The sequence below is a fragment of the Hemicordylus capensis genome, chromosome 10 (genome assembly GCF_027244095.1).
Source record: "Hemicordylus capensis ecotype Gifberg chromosome 10, rHemCap1.1.pri, whole genome shotgun sequence".
Lineage (NCBI taxonomy): Eukaryota > Metazoa > Chordata > Lepidosauria > Squamata > Cordylidae > Hemicordylus > Hemicordylus capensis.
The window spans coordinates 10,212,248-10,235,471 of NC_069666.1; the positions used below are offsets into that span (position 1 = coordinate 10,212,248).

Sequence of the window (23,224 nt, forward strand, 5' to 3'; positions counted from 1 at the left end):
TTCTCAGCCCTTCCCGCTCCAAAGTTTCTCTCTCTCTGGCCGGCCCAAAGGCCAGTAGGCCCTTGTCCTACCCATTTAACCATCATGAGAACAGCCCTGTGGGAGTTAATTTGGGCTGGATCATGCTGGGCCCAGGTGAAGTGTTCCTCGCACTTGGGCCCTGTGCACAGCTATACTATCTCAAGTCGGGATGTGCAAATCAATTCGAATCTATTTGAATTGAATCTGGGTGATTCAAATTTGAATCAAATCACCCCATAAAAGGGCAATTCAATTTGAATTCGAAACGAATTTTCAAAATTTGATTAGAGAGTCATTTGGCACCTTTTAAAAAACCATCCAGGCTTCCTGATTGGTTAAAAAGGCACCAAAACAAGGTCAAATCAATTCAAATTCAAAACAAACTTTGAAACTAATACAAAAAAATCAGTTTCATGCACATTTCTAATACCAAGCCATTTCATGGGTCTGCAACAGAAACATTTCCCATGGATGGTGCCGTACCCCATATTCCAACTGAGAAGAACCCCCTATATAATTCCTATTGGCACACATTAAATTATTGTGATTAAACTCTTCTACGAAACCTCAGCACTTTCTCTTCAGCGCGACAACATGTGCAGTGCAGCTCTGATACCCCATAAACACAATACTTAACTAATTAGTTTGTGGTGTGTCATAAGAGGATAACAGTCAACCAACATTAATAAGTGAGTGAAAACCCTCCAGTCTTGGGGCGTGAACACATCTTTCTTTTCAACAGTTATTCTTACCCATTTAGACAAATAGGTACTTATCTCACAATTGCTTTTCAGCTCAAACCCAAAGCATGTACAGTATTTTCCCCCCTTTTAACAACCACATTAGCAAAGAGAAAAGCTTTTCTTTCTTTTCCCCCCTTATCCTACCTTTTGTAAAGAGGAAGTTCCATTAACAGTATTCACCTGAAAGTGTTCCATTACACACACATACACACCCCGCTGTACCATACAATATTTCAGCAATGCAAATAGAGACATGTTTGTGACATCTTATTAGTATACCAAGGAGTGCTTCATGAGCCTTTTGCATTACTACACGTTAGGCAGAATCCTGACCAGAAATTCGGTGAGTGGAAGATGTTTTATTTACAGAATGGGACTCAGAGGAGCAGTCTTTGCCAACACCTCTTTCCTCTGTGCCTATTGCAGCCCCCACCCCCCACAAAGTCTGCTTTTGTGGTCCCTCCCATCCTTCAGGGACACATTTTCAGGGGGCTGCAGAGAGAAGCGGAGCTGGTGGGAATCACCTGTTGCACAAACGGAACTTCTTCGAGTCAGACTATTGTTCCATCTGGCTCAGAGTTGTCTGTACTGTCAGCAGTTCTCCCATGTTTCAGGCTGGAGATGCTAAGGACTGAATCTGGGACCACCACCAGGGCGTTTTCCACACTGGGCTTTTAGTTCGCACTTCCTCCAGAATGGAGAGTGTGCATTCACATATCATATCGGCCAGGTTTACCCCAAAGTCCCTGCAAGTTATCACAGAGCACTTCGCACACCATTCAGGTTTTTCAATGCATATGAGTGTCGCCCAATTTATATCCAGTGTAAAAAATCCACTTTGTGTGTTGGGTTTTTTTTGGGGGGGCAACTTCGAACTCCCAGTAAAGCCTCTCAGTAAACTTGTGGTAAACCCTGCTGTGTGAAAAATGCCCTGCGTGCAAAGCAAATGCTCTACCACTGACCTACGGCCCCATTCCCATGAATTGACTCTGGAGGAGCAGTCCTCAGCTGATTTCAGTGCCAAGAGGGTGGTTGTTCTTTGGGTAAAGACATACTAGAAAAGCCAAATTATCCTATAATCATGAATAAATTCATCGTAGATACCACGCAACATCTACAGTGTGTGACATATCCTTGATGCTCATGCCCATGCATTTCCTTTCTTGTGTGACTAACACCAACCACACCCTAGGAGGGCATTCCCCAAAATGCAAAAATGGAGACACCATAGGGACAGGTCAGGTACCAGAAGATACTCCAATAAAGAGGGCATTTGGTCCACACAAGTTTTGTTGCTATTCTTTTAAAAACACAAGTCATGAAAATCAGTTTGGAGTGGACTAGAATCCATCAACACACACACACAAAAAAACACGATGAAATGATGAAAGACATCAAAGCCTGACAAGCACTGAGACTCCCACCTGCTTCTAATTAAAGAAAACCAATTTTCCCCCCACCTTACAAAACAAGGACACTAATTTCACACTGAATCCGTTCTCCACTCCTTCAGGTAATCTTAACTGCTAAGGAGGCAATACAATGTTCGCTATTAACCTCACTATTTATTCTCTCCACTCTTTGTAGGCAGACAATCAGCTGTCTACCGGCAGGGTTGATAAGAAACAAACAAAAGAGAGAGAAGTGTCTTTAATAGCTGGAGCTGCCATTTTAGGAATATTTCTTTTCTTTTCTTTTTTCCACTTTATTTTTATTAGTTTTCTACATATCAATGTGACTTCCCGTTCATCTTTCAACACAATTATACTGCAACATCCATATTTGCTCTCATGTAAATATTTTCTTTGTATTTATATATCTGGTTATTATGTCCTAATCCTTGTTTTCATCACCATAGTCATCTATTAGTTTCATTACTATAACAAAATCCCCAACTGTTTTTTTACATTTCAACCCCCGTTAATAAATCCAAATTCACATTGTTTTTCATATACTGCAAAAAGGGTTCCCAGTCTTCTACGAAGTTTTCTATGTGACTGTCTCTTACTAATACAGTAAGTTTTGCCATTTCTGCATATTCTTATGCCTTCGCCCACCATTCTTCTTTTGCTGGAATTTCCGCAGATCTCCATTTCTGAGCAAGAGCCATTCTAGCCGCCGTCATAAGATATAGGAATAAATTTCTATTCTCTTTCGAGATTTCTTCATTAATTATGCCCAACAGAAAGGATCCAGGTCTCTTATGCAATACACATTTAAAATTCTTTTTAAGTTCATCATAAATTATATCCCAAAACCTCTTTACCTCTCTGCAGGACCATCACATGTGATAGAAAGACCCCTCGCTATCTTTACATTTCCAGCACTTATTAGATACATTTCATTTTAGGAATATTTCTCAGTTGCAGGAGTCGAAACCAACTCGACAGCACACTTTACCTTTATTGGCAAAGCACAGTATTCCCAAACCTTATTTTGCATGGAAATCTCCGCTACTTGTAAATGGCCGTGCCGCTACATACATTTTATTCACCTAGCTATGATCTGTGCTTAAATTTATGGATTTAAAATAATCCTTTCAATGCTGCAGGACCTTCTCAAGAGGAAAAGAAAAGATACACTACTGCGAGATTAAATATTAAGGCTGTGCAAGTCAGATCTGACATCGGAATTCCCGACCCCCACCACCAGGGGGCATCTGAGCACAGGGTAAGTGCCCTGGGTGGTGCACTGGTGGTGATAGCCCTATCATTATCTCCCTAGCACTGACACGGGAGCGGCTGGGCGGGCAGGGAGTGACGCAGGGCAGTCTGGGAAGCCCATGTGGCTGCTGGAAGGACCTCTGGGGATTGTAGTCCCACTCTGAACTTTTCCCATTGAGAAAGGACCCCTCCACTAGCATGTGCACTCTGATGCCTCCTGGTAGTGAAGGCCAGGAATGCAGACGCCAGATCCAACTTGGCAGGAGTTGGCAGGGGAGCTGGCGTCTACCATAAGCTGGAGTCTTATGGTAGCAAGCATGACTTGTCCCCTTAGTTAAGCAGGGTCTGCCCTGGTTGCATGTGAAAGGGAGACTAGAAGTGTGAGCACTGGAAGAGATTCCCCTCAGGGGATGGAGCCACTCTGGGAAGAGCAGAAGGTTCCAAGTTCCCTCCCTGGCAGCATCTCCAAGATAGGGCTGAGAGAGACTCCTTCCTGCAATCTTGGGAGAAGCCGCTGCCAGTCTATGAAGACAATACTGAGCTAGATGGACCAATGGTCTGACTCCGTATATGGCAGCTTCCTATGTTGCACAGCACTATTAAATATATACAACACTTTTCAATCCCTCCCCCCGCCACCAAAAAAACCCCAAACCAAACCTGGTCCTCAGATCTGTTTACATAGCATTGATAGTAACAGGCACTGGGTTATGGGTTATATTGTGATGTCATCATACCATGCTGTGGCTGGCAAACCTTAGCAAGCTAGCCACGGCCACTGCAGACTCAGTAAAGCTGCTGCAAAGGCTGGGGGCGGGGGGAGAGAGAGGCGGCAGGTAAGCTGTGCCCTGCCGCCTCTCTTCTTGGGCAGCCTGTGTTCATGGAACGTTCATGTCCTCTCAGTTATGGATCTGGCAACTAGGGGTGTGCAATTCAGATTTTCGCTGTTTCGACTTCAGATCCAAATCAAATACCCCCACTTCGGTTTTGGGTCTGAATCTGACCCATCCAAATCACTCCAGATTAATTCGGATCTGAATTAATCTGAATTGATTCGGATCAACAAAATGGGTCCCAGGGCTAAAAGAGTGGGGTGGGGTGGTAGTGCCTAATGGGTGGAGGCTACCACCCAAATTGCAGAGGGATTGGGCAAAGGGATGATTTTTGGTGAATTGTTGAAGTTTACAAGTCTTTAAGGTTTTTTCCCCCATAAGGTGTAATGGAGGTGTATCACTTCACGTCAGGGGGAAAAGGGTGGCCTAGAGCAGTGTGGGATTGGTCATAGTGCCCAAGGGGGGCAAGGAAGCTACCAGAATTTTTTCAAAGGATTTGGGCAGAGGGTTGATTTTTGGTGATTTGTTGAAGTTTACACATCTCCTTGAGGTTTCTCTCCATAGGGAATCGTGGAGGTTTCAGCAGCCCCATAACTGCACTTGGGGGGTGCTGGGGTGGCCCAGAGCGAGTGGCAGTGTAGTGAGCAGAGGGTGCCAGCCACCTCCATGGGTTTCTAACCCATGGGGTACAGAGTTCTGTTGTTTCTGAGGCGTTCTGAGTGTAGATTCTCTGGTAGCAAATGAGAGTGGATTCCTGGTTTGTATTGATGGAGTTTAAAACCCTAGAACGCAATAGTGATGCAGTTGCAAATTCAGAAGTGCAGGCGCTCCCCGTGAGAGCCCCCATGGCCATGCCCCTGCCAACAAGCAGAGAAGCCGAGAAGTACCAGCGCTCCATCCCTGCACACAATGTCCCCCCAACACTACACCCTTGCAGCTGGGAAATAGGAACACAGGAAGGTGCCTTATACCAAGTCACAGCACTGACCTATCTACAGGTAGCTCTGTATTGTCTACACTGACTGGCAGCGGCTCCTCCAAGGTTTCAGGCAGGAGTCTCAGCCAGCCCTACCTGGAGAGGCTGCTAGGCAGTGAACCTGGGGACAGGATCTTTTTAGTGCCTTTTTAGGATCTTCTTAGTGTTCCATAGTGCAACTATGGAACTGCGTCTCAGTTAACCTGGCACTAAACCTGGTTAAAATTATTTCGTTTCAGTTCAACTGGGAAAAGATCTTGTTTCAATCCAATTGCAAGGGAACATCAGGAGCAGAGCGCAAGCAGTCTTCCGAAGGGGCTCAGCTATTCCTCACCGAGGAAATGCTGATAAGCTCCGAGGAAACCACAAGGTTCCCTGGAACACTGTGTGAAAACCAGGGCCCTTAGAAGACCACGGAAGAATTTGACTAGCTGTGAAGCTTTTCAGAACAGAAGAGAGACAATGTGGACAGTGGATAATCTACTCACTCAGATACCGATGCTTGTTCCTGGTCTATCTCTGCAGATGCGCTGAAACTCCTGGCTGTCATCAGGTCTGAAGGAGACCCTGGAAATCAAAGAGGGTTTTCAGTGTATGGTTGTGTCAAAAATTGCTATTGTATACAGCAACATTTTCCCACATGGTCTTCCAAGAGTGTCTGCCCACATTTCCACACATCCTTATTTGCCTTAACAGAGACAAAGGAGGGTTGTTGTTTTTTTGGTATTATTATGCCATTGTCGTTGGATATTTGTATCTAGGTAGAACAACTCGGTAATAGATTACTTGCAGGGAAATCTAAAAATCCTGCGGCTATAAAATAGTGTACAGGTATGGGCACTTACATCCAGCTACTACTAAATCTAGAAAACAACAACATCAACAACAACAACATCTAGAAACTACGGCTTCTACAATATCATCATCTAAAAATCTTGTGGCTATAATATAGTATGCAGGTATGAGCACTTATATCCAGCTACTGCCACAAATATAAATATTTGCTTCCCAACAAAAGTTTCCCAAAATGCAAGGTAGACACTAGCAATAATCACTGGAGGGGTGCTGTGCTAGGGTTGGACAGGTCAGCTGCTCCCCCCCCTGCTAAAAATAAGAGTATCACCACTTCCAAAGGTGCTTCTTTGCTGAGTTAGCAAGGTGAGGCCCCTTTTAGAGTAGTAGTTGTGTTGTATTTATCGGGGCAGATCCATCATCCCTAGTATCCAGCCCAGCATGGGGCGGGGGGGGGCTCAGCGAATGGAGGGGACCATTTCCTCACACCTTTTGTGATGCAAGCTCTTTGATCACTCCCCCCATCACACACACATTCCACAGCTCAGCCTTGGCCTCTGTGCTCCACCAGCTCTCGAGATACTTTTAACATCATGGATTGCTTAACCCCGATTCCCCGCACTAAAACCCCTTCACGCAATCTGGCCACCCTGTGCGCTTGGTTCAAGCAAAACTATAACAAACCTCCCAAGCTGGAATGCCTTGTAGTAATGAGAAAAATATCAAACAGAGGGGAATGAGAAGCCACGCAGAGGGCCACGCACTCTGGAGTTTGCCCTCGGCCTCAGTATGCTACTGCTGAAGCATTCCGTCTCAAGCCTCGTTTTCTTGCAGACAAAATAAGGATGACCAGAATAATAAAAAAATCAGCGGTGCTGCCAGTAGCTATTTGCAGAAGAACTGGGACACAGGGGTGCAGTGTTGCTATATTCTAACTATACAGGCTAGAAAGGCTTTTTGGCTGGTTTTCGCAATCACTCCAGTGTTGGTTTACTGGGAATCTATAGATTCCGGCGGCACACAGGTTGTGTGAGCCTGGGGGAAGTCAGCAATCTCCGGTTGGCTGCGCGTGAGCCTGGCATTAAGTTGACACAAGTAATCTAGGATTTGAACTTGGCTTGACACTGCCTACTTAGCATCAGACTGGTGTGCTGCCAACCAGAGATGGCTGACTTTTTCCAGCTCCACACAACACATGCTTTGGGAAATCCATAGATTCAACATAGGAAGCTGCCTAAGACCAAGTCCATCTAGCTCAGTATTGTCTTCACTGACTGGCAGCGGCTCTCCCAGGATTCAGACGGGAGTCTTTGGAGAGGCCAGGGATTGAGAGGCCTTCTGCATGGGGCAGGGGTGCACCCAATTCAAATTTCACCTAGGGTGCCCAGAACTCTAGGGCTGGCCCAGTTCCAATCAATTCCACCCAGCCATGTCACTCCTGACCCTTGGAGGTTAAGTGTTCCCCGCATGAAAGAGGAGGAGCTGAAATGCTGCTGAGCAGAATTTCATGCTGTGTCCCGACTCCCTCCCCTTTCTGTGGTTTAGAGAGCAAGTTTTTAATCAGGCTTTCACGGCTGCTCTTTGGGGTGCCAGCAAGCCCGCTCTCCGATACCTGCTGCTCTTTGAATCTGCTCACATCAAGCACTCTAAAATTAGACTTCACAGAAGAAGGCAGGTTCCAGCTTCTTTGGAAATAAATCCAGCGGAATGCGGGTTACAGGCACTCCAACAATCCCTCTTGATCAGGGACTTGAGCATGCATGGTTTTGATGCAGGGGTGTGGGGAGCAAAAGGAGGCATCCTACAAAAGAGAGCTTTCCAGCTTGGACCCAGGGCTGCACAAGAAGTCCATTCACACAACCGGGGGTGGGGGGGCGGTTCGGAACACTGTCATCTCCTCCTCCTCATTGCTGCCAGTGGCAGGTGGGAGGAACTGTAACGATGTCCTTGCACTCACTGAGTGTTAAGCTCTAGCGCCTATGCTTTGCAACTCCCTTCCGTTTGGGCTTGACAAAAAGGTGCAGGCAAAGCCTTGGATGCCACAGCGTTGCAGTGATGGGCTGGGTCCTGCCTCCAGGACTGCCTGCTGGGTCCCAGAGAAGTCGCACTGAAGAGAAGGAGGAGTCCGTCTGCCTGGTGGGACTTGGAGGCTCAACATGCAATCATCCTCGACTCCTGGAGTAGGCTACAAGGTTCGGGTAGTTTGGGCTAGTTTGTTTCTTAAAAGTGTAGTGTTGTGACTTTGTTCTCGCGACTCATTTCCAAACCCAGGCTCCTACCCCTTTGCTAAAACAAACCACCTTTTGATTTTGTAACTTCTTGAGGTCATTCACACAATCAAGAACTGGGTTCTATCTGGGTTTGGGAGCTGTGCGTGCTCCCAATTTTTGGTTGCGTGGAAACAAGTTAGGAGGAAAACCTGGGCAGAAGAACCAAGAAGGAGGGTCAACCAGACTCAGGATCAAGGATTTCTTTTTTAGACAAGGGTCAGAGCAAAGCAGGCCGTTTTAGGTAAGGCACACACCTGTAGCCAAGGAAACCCGTCCTCCCTAAGCCTTTAGACCAGGCCTGCTCAACTTGGGCCCTCCGGCAGATGTTGACCTATAATTTCCATAATCCCTGGCTATTGGCTGGGGATTATGAGAGTTGTGGTCCAAAAACAGCTGGGGGGCCAAAGTTGAGCAGGCCCGCTTTAGACCCTTCTTATTCTGTGATGATGCAATGGTTAGCTTGGCAGGTGGGGTCAGTCTAGGGCCCGAAAGCCCTATAGCAGGCTGTGGTAGTTCAATGTTCTGCCACAGGGGGCAGCAGTGTGCAGAGTCTACGGTCCTCGGCCCCAGTCCGGGCACCTCCTAAGCCCAGCTGCCAGGAGCCTGTGACAGACACTGGTGCAGGGGGCGCAGCTATAATAGGGCAAGGGGAGACAGTTGTCTGGGGGCCCACTGCCTTGGGGGGGTCCCCAGAGGCAAGTCACATGACTGACTCCCCCAGCCGCGCACCCACCTGGGCTTCCTTCAGTTATATTCATCCTCCGAAACTGATGTGCGTGTTAAGACCTGGAGCTACGAGAACAGCATGTCTTTCTCTAGGACCATGAAATAACTTGCACTGTCTACAATTTACAAAAACCTTTTTAGAAATAATTTAGGATTTATTTATTGATTTGATTTGATTTGTATACCACCCTTCCAAAAACGCTCAGGTGATGTTCTATTGTGGCTCATAGGAGAGGGAGAGGGAGAGAGAGAGAGAACACTATGCTTCTTGTTACCACTATTCAGCCTCATTTAAGATTTCTTGACTTCATGAGCTGAGCTTCAGTGGGGCGGGGTGTTCACATTTAAAAATCTTGTCTCTGGGCCCACTCCAACCTTGCTACACCCCTGCACTGCTGTCTCACATCTTGTAGGCGTTTTCGGGTGTTTAGTGTGAAAACCCTACACGTGCTGCACTGCGCCAGTTCAGGGACACACTTCTCTCTGCTAAGGCACAGCTGCCGATTGCGGGAAGAGTTGCAAAATCATTCTACAGATGTGCTGGGGAACCGAGGCCCCTCCCAACGTCTGCAAGAGGCTTTGAGGCCATCCAGAGGACTCCAAAATCAACAGTTCTTGGGTCCAGCCTGCCCCCCCATCCCCCACAAAATGGCAGGTTATTTTGCTAGTATTTAACAGCTAATACATGCTTCCATTTCCATGCGGGCTTAAAAGATGTGATCAGCAACCACAGAAGGGAGCCAAAGACAACTCTAGTAGTTAAAATAATTTGTGTTCCACATAAATATTTTTTTAAAAACCAAACATACATCAGCCCTCACCATAATCAAGACACATGTCTGTATTATGCTTTAAAATGCAATTACAGAGATACTTTATTCCTTTTATAGGATCAATGGCAATTAATGCTGCTGCTTACATTCAAAATGGCAGAGTTAGTTTTTTATTTTATTTTTTAAAGAAGGTGAACAGGCCTCGAAGAGCTAACTAGAATCTCAAGCCCAGCCCTTGGCCTTGAGCATGTTGTGATTTCATTGAATGAATACCACGTTGCTTTGTTCATTCACAAGAAGAAGAAAAATATGCCTCTCTCCTTCCTGCCAGTTGCTATCAAGTATCCAATAGTCTAGCTTGGGTCGGCCAACTGGACGTCAGACCCAAGTCAGAGGCCCAGAAACAGTGATGCCAGCTCAGGCCTGTAACCGCAGTCCAGGAGCCCGGTAATCAAACAGAGAGGAGAGTAAAGCAAGACAAAGCCAAGTATATACAGTCCGTCATAATGAACTAGGTGTCAAAGGCCCCGGGATGAGAACCAAAAACCACAAGGCGTGCCAGGTGGCAACCTTGCCTTGTGAGCTACCATGTACAAGCTCAAGCCAAAGGGAAATGTGGATAGACAACATCTAACTGGCAGGCAGCATGAAGCCTCTGGATTGGCCAGGGCTGGTATCAATGTACTCGGAACTTGGCGGGTCTTTGTTCAGGTCAACAGGAGAGTTCAACCCTTCTGCAGTTCTGCTTAAGCTTCTCCATCTCTGGCTGCTGGAGATGGAAAAATGCATCTTCCAAATCGAGATTAGAGTACGGCCACCCAGCACGCTAGCCTGTTCCTTATGCTAGGAAGTATGGGAGGAGAGCCGTACTCGTGGTAGCAAGCATGAATTTGCTAAGCAGGGTCCACCCTGGTTTATGTTTGAATGGGAGACTAAATGAGTGAGCACAGTAAGCTATTCCCCTTAGGGGATGGGGCCATAGCTCAGTGGAAGAGCATATGCATGTTTGCATCCAGAGGGTTCCAAGTTTCCTCCCTGGCATCTCCAGATAGGGCTGAGAGAGACTCCGGCCTGCAACTTTGGAGAAGCTGCTGCCAGTCTGTGTAGACCAGGGATTCTCAACGTTGGGTCCCCAGATGTTATTGGTCTTCAACTCCCATAATCCCCAGCCCCAGTGGCCTTTGGTTGGGGATTATGGGAGTTGAAGTCTAATAACATCTGGGAACCCAACGTTGAGAATCCTTGGTGTAGACAATACTGAGGTAGATCGACCAAGGGTCTGACTCAGTTTAAGGCAGCTTCCTATGTTCCAGGAGGAAAGCAACTGTCTCTGTTCTGCTCAGCAAAGCATCTCTCCTGTGGCTGTTGCTGCAGTCTCCATTGTATGCCCCATTTTATATTGTGAGCCCCTATGGGGCAGCGAACAATTTCCCCATTCTTTTTGTGATGCCGTCTGCCCTGAGAACTCTGAAAAGCAGTTGATATTTTGAACAAAACTACCACCACCACTCCACTCAGCACTTGGGACATTGGCCTTGAGGCAAGCTTGAAAATCACTACGAACATAGGAAGCTGCCTTATACCGAGTCAGACCATAGGTCTATCTCGCTCAGTATTGTCTACACAGACTGGCAGCAGCTTCTCCAAGGCTGCAGGCAGGGATCAGCCCTATCTTTGAGATGCCAGGGAGGGGACTTGGAACCTTCTGTATGCATCATTTTTGGTACTGTAAGAAATGCACACAAAACCTGGCAAATATTTTTGGCACTGCATTCTTAACATGGCAACAATCTCCATGAGACTTATATTCAGCCAACAGACGAACAATGGGTAGACGATGAGAGTCAGTGGTTGACAGCTGGACTAAGTTACTCACAAGTATTCCTATTGAAATTAATGGGGCAAGTTAGCCATCGCTAACTTGTCCCATTAATTTCAATGGGACTACTCATAAGGAAGGGGACTGAAAATAAAACTACTACTATTATAATACCTTCATGCAAATGTGGTTACATTTGGAATACTGTGTACAGTCCTGGTCATCATATCTCAAAAAGGATACTATAGAACTGGAAAAGGTGCAGAAGAGGGCAACCAAGATGATCAGGGACCTAGAGCACCTTCCTTATGAGGTAAGAAAACAACATTTGGGGCTTTTTAGTTTCAAAATGGTGACTAAGAGAAGACATGTTAAAGGTTGATAAAATTATGCATGGTGTGAATTTCCTGGCAAATGGAGAATGGATAAGGAGAATTTCTTCGCCCTCTCTCACAACACTAGAACCAGGGGTCATCCCATGAAACTGGTTGATTGCCAGGAAATTTAATGCATAATTAATCTGTGGAATTCTCTGCCACGGAATGTGGTGGTGGCCAACCCCTTGGGTGGTTTTGAAAGGGACTTGGGCAAATTGATGGCGGACACGTTGGCTACTAGTCTTGATGGCTATAGACTGCCTCCAAGGTCTGGGACAGGATGCCACTGAATACCAGTTGCAGGGGAACAGCGAATGGAGAGGGGGCACGCCTTCATCTCCTGGAGCTTTCGCAGACAGCAGGCTTCACTGCAGGATTAAGAGGGGTAAAGTACTACCAGTTGTATATATTTTGAATTTGCCTTTTAAAAAATGATGCAAAAAGTGGATTTAACAACCCCGGACATAAATCGGGCTGAGCTCTAATGAGCAATGAAAAACCCGAATCGTGTACTACCCAACAGCTCACAGGAACTTTGATTTAAAACTGGACGATACTGAACACACACTTGCCCTTCCGTGGTTAATCCAAGTAAAACCGCCATCAGAGAACACACCTGGTTGTGTGGCTTCCTGCTGTGGGAAACAGGGTGCTGTACTAGATAGGCCCTGGGCTTGATCCAGCAAGGCTCTTCTTATGTTCTTAAGAGCAGAGGTGCTCTTACCCTTGGACTTCAGGGCCGAAGTTCAGTTGCATACAAAAATCTCTTGACTCCGATCAGAATTGCTCAACCACATACCAACATCCCCTCTTCCTGTCGTATTTTGCTTACAAGTAGCTTTATATACGGTGGAAAATGAAATCTGCCCACTGAACAACATCTTAATGGACATGTCGTCATGATGTTGGATTCAAATCAATCTCCATTTAGATTATTTCACCGGGAAAGGGGGAAAAATGGGAAACATTTCTCCAGAATTCCCCAGGTATGTTGCTCATGCTGCCTGCCCCATCAATCTTACATCTGAGAGCATTTTTCCCACACCATTTTAAAGGTGATGCTTACCATCCTCATCAAAGCTCCCCCATCTCATTCGTATATCAAATGTACAGATACATATTTATATCCAAATTAAACATTTAGAAAACAAATCCAGTAACTTCAAAGTGCATATTGCAGCTGTGATTACCTGTCTTAGAGGTGTTCGGGAACTGGCTGAACCCAGTGTAGCCAACAAAATGAGGTAGCCCTTAAGAAGGATATTGTAAACCGGAAAATGTGTAAAAGAGGACAACCAAGATGATCAGGGGCCTAAAGCACCTTCCTTACAAGGCAAGGCTACAACACCTGGGGCTTTTTACTTTAGAAAAAAAGACGACTACGGGGAGACATGCTAGAGGTCTATAAAATCATGCATGGTGTGGAGAAGGTTGATAGAGAGAAATTCTTCTCCCTCTCATAACTCTAGAACCCATGAAACTGATTGCCAAGAAATTTAGGACTGAAAAAAGGAAGTACTTTTTCACACAACGCATAATCAACTTGTGGAATTCTCTGCCACAAGATGTGGTAACAGCCAACAACCTGGATGGCTTTAAGAGGGGTTTGGATAAATTCATGGAGGAGAGGTCTATCAATGGCTACCAGTCTGAGGGCTGTGGCCACCTCCAGCCTCAGGGGCAGGATGCCATTAAATACCAGTAGCAGGGGAGTGACAGCTGGAGAGAAGGCATGCCCTCAACTCCTGCCTGTAGGCTTCCAGCAGCATCTGGTGGGCCACTGTGTGAAACAGGACACTGGACTATAAGGGCTATGGGCCTGATCCAGCAGGGCTGTACCACCCCATCCTGTTGGCGTTCCCTAGCACCTGGTGTTCAGGGGCATGCCACTTCTCAGGCTAGTAGGCATTGATAGGCCTGTCCTCCATGAATTTGTCTAGTCCCCTTCTAAACCCCTCTAGATTGGTGGCCATCGCCACATGCAGCAGCACTGAGTTCCATAGTTTAACTACACATTGTATAAAATACTTCTTACATAGGAAGCTGCCAGATAACAAGTCAGACCCTTGGTCCATCGAGCTCATTAATGTCTACCCAGATTGGCAGCGGCTTCTCCAAGGCTTCAGGCAGCCCTATCTTGGAGATGCTGCCAGGGAGGGAACTTGGAACCTTCTGCATGCAAGCAGGCACGCGCTCCTCCCAGAATGGCCCCATCCCCTAAGGGGAATATCTTACAGCATTCACCAGCGGCATTGGTGGGACCAGCAGCTTCTCTCCCAAAGAGGCCGCATCAAATCCAAGACCAGGCAGGCAAGGGTGTGTCCTGATGCACTGGGAATAAAGTTCCTGGTCCTGACTATGGGAAGACCCCTAGGGATGTGCACAGAACCAGTTCAAACGACTGGTGCTTCCACCCATTCGAAGGGGGGGGGTGATTTTAAGGGCGGGTGAGGTTGCACTTACCCCTCCCGCCGCTTCTCCTCTGCCAGTGCTCCATTGTAAACGGGTCTGGCGGGGCGGCAGCATACCTCCCTGCTGCCCGTCCCCTTGGACTGGAGTAAGCAGAAGTACCCAGTACATGTGAGCACGCAAGCACAATGTGCCCGACGTGTGCAACCAGGTATTTCTGCTTACTTCTGGTCCGACAAGGAGATGAGGCGGCAGGGAGGTACTCTGCCGCCCCGCTGGACCAGTTTACAATGGAGTGCCAGTGGGGGGGAAGCGGGGGGGGGGGGAAGCGGCAGGGTAAGTGCACCCTCCCCCCCTTCTTAAAGTCATCCCCTCCGCCTTCAGACTTCCCTGTGCCAGTTCCGTGCACATCCCTAAAGACCCCAAAACCGCTCGGCACCTGCCACCACCCACAATCCCTGCTCGAGAGGTCCGGCCCATCCACTAGGCAGGCCTAGGTGGTTGCCCAGAGCACCAGTTCTTGCAGGGTGCGTGTGTGTCACTGCATGCCTCCCTTTCCTTCCCCAAACCACCACTGGCTTGTCTGACTGGTTGGGGGCGCTCTTTCGCTCTCCTTCCTGGAGGGGGAGTGGGGGGGGGAGAAAGAAAGATCCAGCAAGCGAAGTCAACCTTGCCTTGCTCCTCCAAAAGAAGAGTCCAGCACCCAGAAAAAGTGCTACAAGAGAGCTCATTATTTGGATTATACAAGATAGAAATGGCATTCTATAACCTGACCACTGGGGGCAAATGCCCGTCTTAGTTTCCCCACTTAGGATAAAAATTGGGTGATAAATTGGCTGCTCGGCCTGGAAGTGGGGGATGGAAAACTATTATTATTTATTATTATTTCTTGTTTACACAGTCAGACAGGTGTTATTGACCGGTTTGTTTTTTCCAGGCATCGAGTCCTTCCCAAGGACCTGGGATGGCTGAATTTTATTGTCAATGTTGTTGCTGTTGTTATAGATATCGTCGCAGAATATAGGCTGTTCCCAGTAAAGCTGCATCATCATCATCATCTCAATTTCTATACCGCCCTTCCAAAAATAGCTCAGGGCAGTTTACACATAGAAATAATAAATAAATAAGATGGATCCCTGTCCCTAAAGGGCTGACATTCTACAACGAAACATAAGATAGACAGCAGCAACAGTCACTGGAGGGGTGCTGTGCTGGGGGTGGATAGGGCCAGTTACTCTCCCCCTGCTAAATAAAGAGAATCAACACGGTAAAAGGTGCCCAGTTAGCAGGGGTCCAACTAACACCATCCAGGTTGCTCACTAACACACACAATCTAGGTTGCTCGCCAGGGGATTGTTTTTTCAAATACCAGTGTCTAAACCAGCTCAGAGTTCACTTTTCTGTGGTGCTTATGATCAAACTTGCCATTGCAACACAGGACACAATCCGTTGGGATACTCTGCTAAGAACAAAAAATAGTGGGGGGCGGGGATACAGCAAAATAGAGTCCAAGCAATACAGGTTCTCAAATCAACGCATGGCACTTTTTGTTTTTTAATCAATCAATAAAAAGTGTCTTAGATTTTTGCTGGGCCTTTCAAGAAGATTTTAATTGGCAATTTGCTGAAGGTGACTGCAGTTTGTGGCTTGCAGTTGGTCTTTGTTATTGCTCAGTTTCCTGCCTTTGCTACTTTGAGAAAAGCAGAGCGAAAGCTTCCCTCTCACCTGACGTGTTTCACACAGGATTTTAAAAACCCTGCATCTCTTCTGGAGTGGAGGGGGTGAGTTCACATATCGGGCAGATTAATCCAGAAGGCCCTGAGAGCTATCGGGGAGCACTTCACACACAATTTGGTTTTTCACTGCACATTAGAGTGTAGTCTGATTTATATCTGGGGTTAAAAAAAAATCCACTTTTTACGTCGGGTTTGGGGGATAACTGAGTTTTCAGTAAAGGCACCCAGAAAACTCGTGGTAATGCCTGCTATGTGGAGAACTTAATATTTATTAGGCTGCAGATTTAAAAATGCAAACAGGGTAGAGTGTATGTGTGCGTGTGTATACACACACACTTATTTAGAGCCAGCGTGCTGTAGTGGTTAGAGTGCTGGACTAGGACCGGGGAGACCCGAGTTCAAATCCCCATTCAGCCATGATACTAGCTGGGTGACTCTGGGCCAGTCACTTCTCTCTCAGCCTAACCTACTTCACAGGGTTGTTGTGAGGAGAAACTAAAGTATGTAGTGCTCCTTGGAGGAAGAGCGGGATATAAAATGTAAAAATAAATAAAATAATATCTATCTATCTATCTATCATTACATTTCTGGCAGCCACCTAATGGCGCAGCAGGGAAATGACTTGATTAGCAAGCTAGAGGTTGCCGGTTCGAATCCCCACTGGCATGTTTCCCAGACTATGGGAAAGCACCTATATCGGGCAGCAGCGATATAGGAAGATGCTGGAAGGCATCATCTCACGCTGCGTGGGAGATGGCCATGGTAAACCCTGGCTCTGTGGACTGAAAGCCCATTGCCTCTAGTTCTGGCTTTGTGGTCGCCAGCAGTCAACACCAACTCAACGGCACACTTTACCTTTATACACACCTCTCATAATTTTGTCTGCATTACTGGTCTTTATGACAGCGGCAGATAAATATGCTGCCTCCTAGATGAACTTTCTCTCTTACCCATTTTTTTTTTAAATAGAACTGGGCAATTACTCTTAATCCCTGCTAGGAGGAATTATAGCTCACTTCACAAAACCAGCTGTAAATTTCCCATTAAGTCTTGGGGGATCAACCTGCCTTGAAGCATTCTCGAGATTAATGATAGGTTACACTGAAAAAGAATGCGCCAACTTTTGCTTAGAAAAAGTGCGGGGGTGGGAGGAAGAATATAAGGGGAAACAAGAGCTGTACAAATTGGACACTGCGTAACTGAAAGACATAAAAAGAGAAAGCCTCTAAGTGTACAGAGGGTTTTTTGGGTGGTTGTTTTTTTAAGTGATCGAGAATTTACACGGCTAATCAATAGCAAGGAAACTAAACATTTCTTCCAAACCATAAAATTAGGTTAAATATAACCTTTGGAAAGAAAATACCCATGACCTTATGAGATTGCTTGGCTCCCAGAGACAAACTGTAGCAGGTGGAAGTGGCAAAAGAAGATGCCCAGCTACAGGAGGATTATAATGATTTTGAGTCTCCTAGGTGGTGAAAACAGCAGCAGTGAAGGAAGATTCTACCGTTAAGAGAATTAGCCACATGATCATTTCTATTTATAGGGAAGACTAACCCCCACTGCCCATTTCACTGGTAGTACTTTCCCCACAAACACTGAAGTTTCTCTTCTATTTTACATAAATATTAAAGCAACCGTTAAAAAAACACCCCAAAACCCTAACAACTTTGCATTCAAGGCTCTGTTTTGATGTGCACACAGTGAATTAGGACACACTTGAACAGCAAACCCAGAAGGACAACGCTGTAAGCACCAATATATTATGGTTTGAAAATCGAGTCAGCATGTTGACAATCAATTGGAGTTTTAAAAATATTCTGCCCCAGCTGCGAGCAGAACTCGCAGCCAGAGGAAGATGAGACGGCAAAAGGCACTCAGCAAGATAAATTTATTTATGTGGTTACTTCCTACCCCAATCTCGGCACAATCAAAGCAATTGGCAGACCACAGGCTGACACACAGATAGGCAATTGTCAATGCCAGCCTGCAGCTATCTGACCAACTTGCAAATGCTAATGAAGTTGCATGTTGATTTGCCAAGATGTTCAAGGAGCATTACGAGACAAGAGCTTCTGCCCTCGAAAGCACTTTGCACATCTGATCTACCCAAGGCTCGTTCACATGACCACTTGAGGGTGGGTAGAAGGTCAGGGGAACTGCTACCCCATCACAGTCAGCACCCCATCACAGGCAGCACCCCAGCTAGTAAGCACACAATCGCAGCTCCTGAGGGTTCAGGCAATGAAATCGGCAGCTGCAAGCCCCGCCTATCCTTGGAAAGACCCCCACGGTTCCACATGCCTTCCCAGCATGCTTTGTGCTGCCAGCAGAATAGAAAAACTTCAGGACGTCAGTGGCTGCCCTGCCTTGCCCTCCCATTGGTCATGATAGAGAAGGAGGCGGGCGCGGCCCTGCCAAAGCTGCTCCAACCTCTCAATCATGGTGTCCACTTTGTGGGCCAGCACATCCATTGATGGCAGCCCCTGCAATCACAGTTCTCTATGATTTCCATGCGAGGAAGGGTGTGCCGAATGCCAATAGCCCAGTAGAAGAGGCACAAGGGTTCTCACGACTGGGAAAACTGAGCAGGAGACCTCTTCTCTCCTCCACCCTTGGTTGAAAGCTGGGGAGCCCTGCTGGCGGCAACCTAGGCTGGAGGGAACTGCATGGGTTCTGCCAATCATGCAAATCCGGGTAGCCCACCCTCTACACGAATTCTAACAGCCACGCAGAGGCGTAACTAGGGAAAACGGCGCCCGGGGCAAGCACTGAAATGGCGCCCCTCCACCGCGCCCCCAACATACTACATTATACTTAGGTTTTTCCTCACAAGTGCCCGCCGCCGCCGCCAAGCCTGGCTACTGACTGGCCGCCAGGCGCCAGCAAAGCAATGGGGGGGCGCAGGCAGCGCGGAAGGGACCGCTCGTGGGGAAGGGGGCACCGACGCGCTCCCTTGACTGCTGCAGCGCTGCTGCACTGAGCAGGAAACATTTGTATTAACAAAAAATTAAAAAAAAAATAAAAAAAAATTGGTCATGGCGGCACCCCCCACGTGACCAGAAAAGATGGCGCCCGGGGCACATGCCCCCCCTGCCCCCCCCATAGTTACGCCTCTGCAGCCACGTGAACCAGCCTCCAGTCCAACACTTTGGAGGGGCTCTTCCTGAAGGCTAGCATCTTATCGGCCTGCCTTGAGCTCACCAACAACCTTATTTGCCCCTTCCTTCTAGAGGGAAAAGCTCAGAACCTAGATCAGTGATCTTCACTGTTCTTCAAGCAGGCAAAAACAAAAACAAAACCCTTCAACGTGAGAGCCATTTCTCAACATGCTGACCTCTATGCAGTGCTAGAGTCATCTTGGAAGATATGTATGGAACATTAGGAAGTGTAATCTTAAACTGATTTTTTAATAAAAAGTTTAAAGATGTTTTGTATTGCATTTTCTATTTCCTATTGCAGTTTGTTTTGTGCTGTGTGTTTTAATTGGATGTTTTTACTGTTGTGTTGTTGTGCGCCCCCCACCCCCAAGAACAATTTGTTATGGAGCAGCTAATAAATAAAGTTTAATTATTATTTTTAAATTCCCAGTACTTTCCCCATAGATGTCTATAGAAAGAAGGGCTAGGAAAGACTACACTTCCCAGCCTTCTATGGATGTCTTCTAAGATGATGCTGGGCCTTGACTGAATTCCATTTCCCTTAAAGAAGCCTTGCCAGTGCTGGCCAAAGTGGGCAACGCCTCTATGTGGCCCTGGGGGGCTGGGTGGGGTATCTGACTTCAGCTGGAGCCTCCTAGAGCAATGAGTCAGGAAGCCGTGCTTAAGGTTGGTGGGAACCCACCACTAGCTTCAGGGCCTTGCAATGAAGTACACTTAGAACAGGGCTGCATAACTTCGTCCCTCCTGCAGATGCTGGACTACAACTCCCATCAGTCCCAACTCTTGACCACTGTGGCTAGGGACTGTGGGAGTTGGGGGAACAAAGCTGTGTATCCTTGACTATGCCATCTACTGTCACAGACATGAAGACTTCACACATCGGTGATGCTTCTGTGGGCTGGCATCTTTGGCAACAACCAACTCCTGAATCCATCTGCAGCTCCTTCCCTCTCCCTATGGAGGAAAGACCCTGGAATTTGGCCTCAACCACTGTCATGACCTCAGCTCAAGGACTCCCCACAACCACCAGCTGGGACACAGGAGAACAGTTCAGCGGATGAGTCAGAATGAGAAGGCTATGACATGGACTTGAGTAACCCCTGGAACTCCATCAGGAGAACCAGGGAGACCCAGGCCAGCACATTGGCCACAATCCTCGGACATGGGCCTGCCTTCAGCCTCTGACTCAGAGGAGTTCCCCGAGGACCTGTGAGCACTAGCTGGATGTTCACCCCACCAGCACCACTGGAGCCAGCATTTATAAAACTTAAAGGGCAATGGCCTTTTAAGCAACAAAGCCTTCTCCAGGAAGGGGATGGAGCCAATCTGCTATACCTGGGCAAGAGCCATAAAAATCTGCAGTCTGTTCCAAGCAGCTGCTAGAGCAAGTTTGCTCCTATATAGCTCTATCCCGCTGTTCTCTTGGAGCTTTCCATGGTCCTGAACCCCTTTCCTCTAAGAGCTGTCCAAGGTCTGTGTCCCTCCCAGATCCCTGCCCTGGCCTAGAACAGGATAATCCAATCACCAGGAACCAAAAAAGACTGCCAAAACACACCTCTACCAATACCTACTGTATCATACCTTCTTGTGGGTTATCTAAGAATGCCACTTTGGGAGCTCACCCTGAATAAGAACAGGGATACACAGATGAACCTGCCAGGACCCTTTGTTCAGAATCTCAGACCCTGATCACAGCCCTGCCGTTGACTGAGATTCAGTTGGTGGGGACTAGAGACAGGGCCTTTTCAGTTGCAGCCCCTCGACTGTGGAATGCCCTCTTGGAAGAGCTTTGCCCTGCTTCCTCTCTTAGGGTTTTAAAAAAGAAATGGAAAAGCCATCTTTTAAGTGTTTTATTTGCAGCTGTAACTGGTGGGTTTTTAACTTTCAAATGTGGTTTGAACAGGATCCTGTTTCTAGTTATTTTATTTACTCTAATCTACTAATGTTCTACTTTATTTATTTATATCCCACTCTTCCTCCAAGGAGCTCAAAGTGGTGTACATGGTTATTTTTATCCTCACAACAACCCTGTGAGGTAGGTTAGGCTGAAAGATGCATGACTAGCCCATATTGCAGATTAATTATTTCTGTGAGCCATCCTGAGCAGAATTGTACTGGAGGAGTGGAATATTTAAAATAAAATAAATAAAGGATATATAATACATACATACTATCCACTGCGTCACACTGGCATTTCAATAACCCATGATTTTCAACAAGGAGATGGTGAACCTACTGAGGCTTTCCTCAACAGGGTGCAGACAGTCAGATTTCAAATAATAATAAAAATCACTCCCCGGTTATGAACAGTCAAGCCATTTCAAAAATGCCAACCCCAACAATGCAACGTAAATAGTATTTTACTCAATATTATTTGGAATGGAAAGTGGAGAACAGCATAAAATCATCCATCAGCCAGAGGCCTTTTAAATATATGCCATTTAACTAGCACATGCATTAATACTCTGATAAAATGCCTGCCTGTCAGATCAAGCTGATATTCTGGATCCCGGGTTCTCATTCATGGTGTGTGGAGACTCTGAGAAGATAGAAAGCGGGATCTGTCCTAGCAGTGGGCTTAATCCTGGACACAGGCTATGCAGCTAGAGTGGTCAGGCCAGCTATTTAATTTGTTTTATGGCGCTATATAACTGCCCAGAGATGGAAGTTTGGGGAGGTGTACCAGGGTGGATTTGATTTAAATCAAACTGATTTAAATCACGATTTAAATCACTAGCAGGGTGGATTAAAAAAAAATCCGATTTAAATCAAAAAAATCCGATTTAAATCAAAAAAATCCAATTTTTTTGATTTAAATCGGATTTTTTTTATTTTTATCCACCCTGCTAGTGATTTAAATTGTGATTTAAATCGTGATTTAAATCAAATCCACCCTGAGGTGTACTAATTATTAATTAATTAATTAATTAATTAATTAATTAAAATAATTCCCACAGTGGTTTCCCCACACTCCACTATTTCATCCACCACCACCCCCAATATCCAAGATTAGTGTGATAAGCGATTTGTTGGTAGAGCAGAACATAGGAACCTGCCTTCTACCGAGTCGGACCATCTAGCTGCGTCCCCTTCCCTGGGTTTTACCTTAAAAAGCTGCCTTATGCTGAGCCTTATACCCTTGGTCCATCTAGCTCAGGACTAGATGGACTCAGGACTGCCTACTACTCTGACTGGCAGCAGCTCTCCAAACTTTCAGGCAGGAGTCTCTCCCAGCCCAACCTGGAGATGTTGCCAGGGATTGAACCTGGGACCTTCTGCATGCAAGCATGTAGATGCTCAGAGGCACTCTTACCCCTGGACTTCAGGGGCCAAAGGCCAGGGCCTCCACACACCCCGGGGGAGCCCAAATCTTCTTTAGTCTGTCCTGCGTGGTGTGGCTGCCGGGCCAGGCGGCTGAGCATGACCTCTGCTTCAGAGACAGAGGGGGGAGTGGGGAAAGAAATATGTGGGATGAGAATATCTTAAATTGTGTGTTGAAATGTTTCTTTTAATGCGTGTTTGCATAAATATACCTGTTTTATATACTTACATTCTTGTGAGTTCATTTGCTGATGTGCCCTCAGGAACCCATGTGTTAAAAAAACATGCTGCATGTGTCACAGGGTGTGTCTGTGTGTGTGTGTGTGTGTGTGTGTGTGTGTGTGTGTGTGTGTGTAGGGGGATGATGCTTAACTTGCAGAGGGGAGGGTCCAAAGGCCTTTAGGTCCAGGCTCCAAAAGTACCTAGGTGTACTTCTGCAGATGCTCTTCACCTGAGCTACGGGCCCATACAGCGTAATCTCCCATCCAAGTGCAAACAGAGACAGTCCCTACTTAGCAAAGGGGACAATTTATGCTCACTACTGCAAGACCACCTCTCCTCTCTGGATACAAAAAATAGCACCGCTCCATAAATACAAATGGAA

At 46.6% G+C, this 23,224-nt stretch overlaps 1 protein-coding gene and 1 long non-coding RNA gene across 2 annotated transcripts in view; one reads left to right on the forward strand and one right to left on the reverse strand.

The window, feature by feature from the left end:
• Positions 1–5,833, forward strand: part of LOC128334678 (uncharacterized) — a 51,865-nt gene extending 46,032 nt beyond the window's left edge. Inside the window, exons 3-4 of the mRNA XM_053271654.1 lie at positions 3,316–3,434; positions 5,476–5,833. Of these exons, the coding sequence (XP_053127629.1) occupies positions 3,316–3,434; positions 5,476–5,643 (287 nt within the window). The 3' untranslated portion in view covers positions 5,644–5,833. The remainder of the gene's footprint in view (positions 1–3,315; positions 3,435–5,475) is intronic.
• LOC128334679 (uncharacterized) overlaps positions 1–23,224 on the reverse strand; it is a 173,595-nt gene that overhangs the window by 133,837 nt on the left and 16,534 nt on the right. The window contains exon 2 of the long non-coding RNA XR_008311357.1: positions 5,725–5,803. This is a non-coding gene — a long non-coding RNA (uncharacterized LOC128334679). The remainder of the gene's footprint in view (positions 1–5,724; positions 5,804–23,224) is intronic.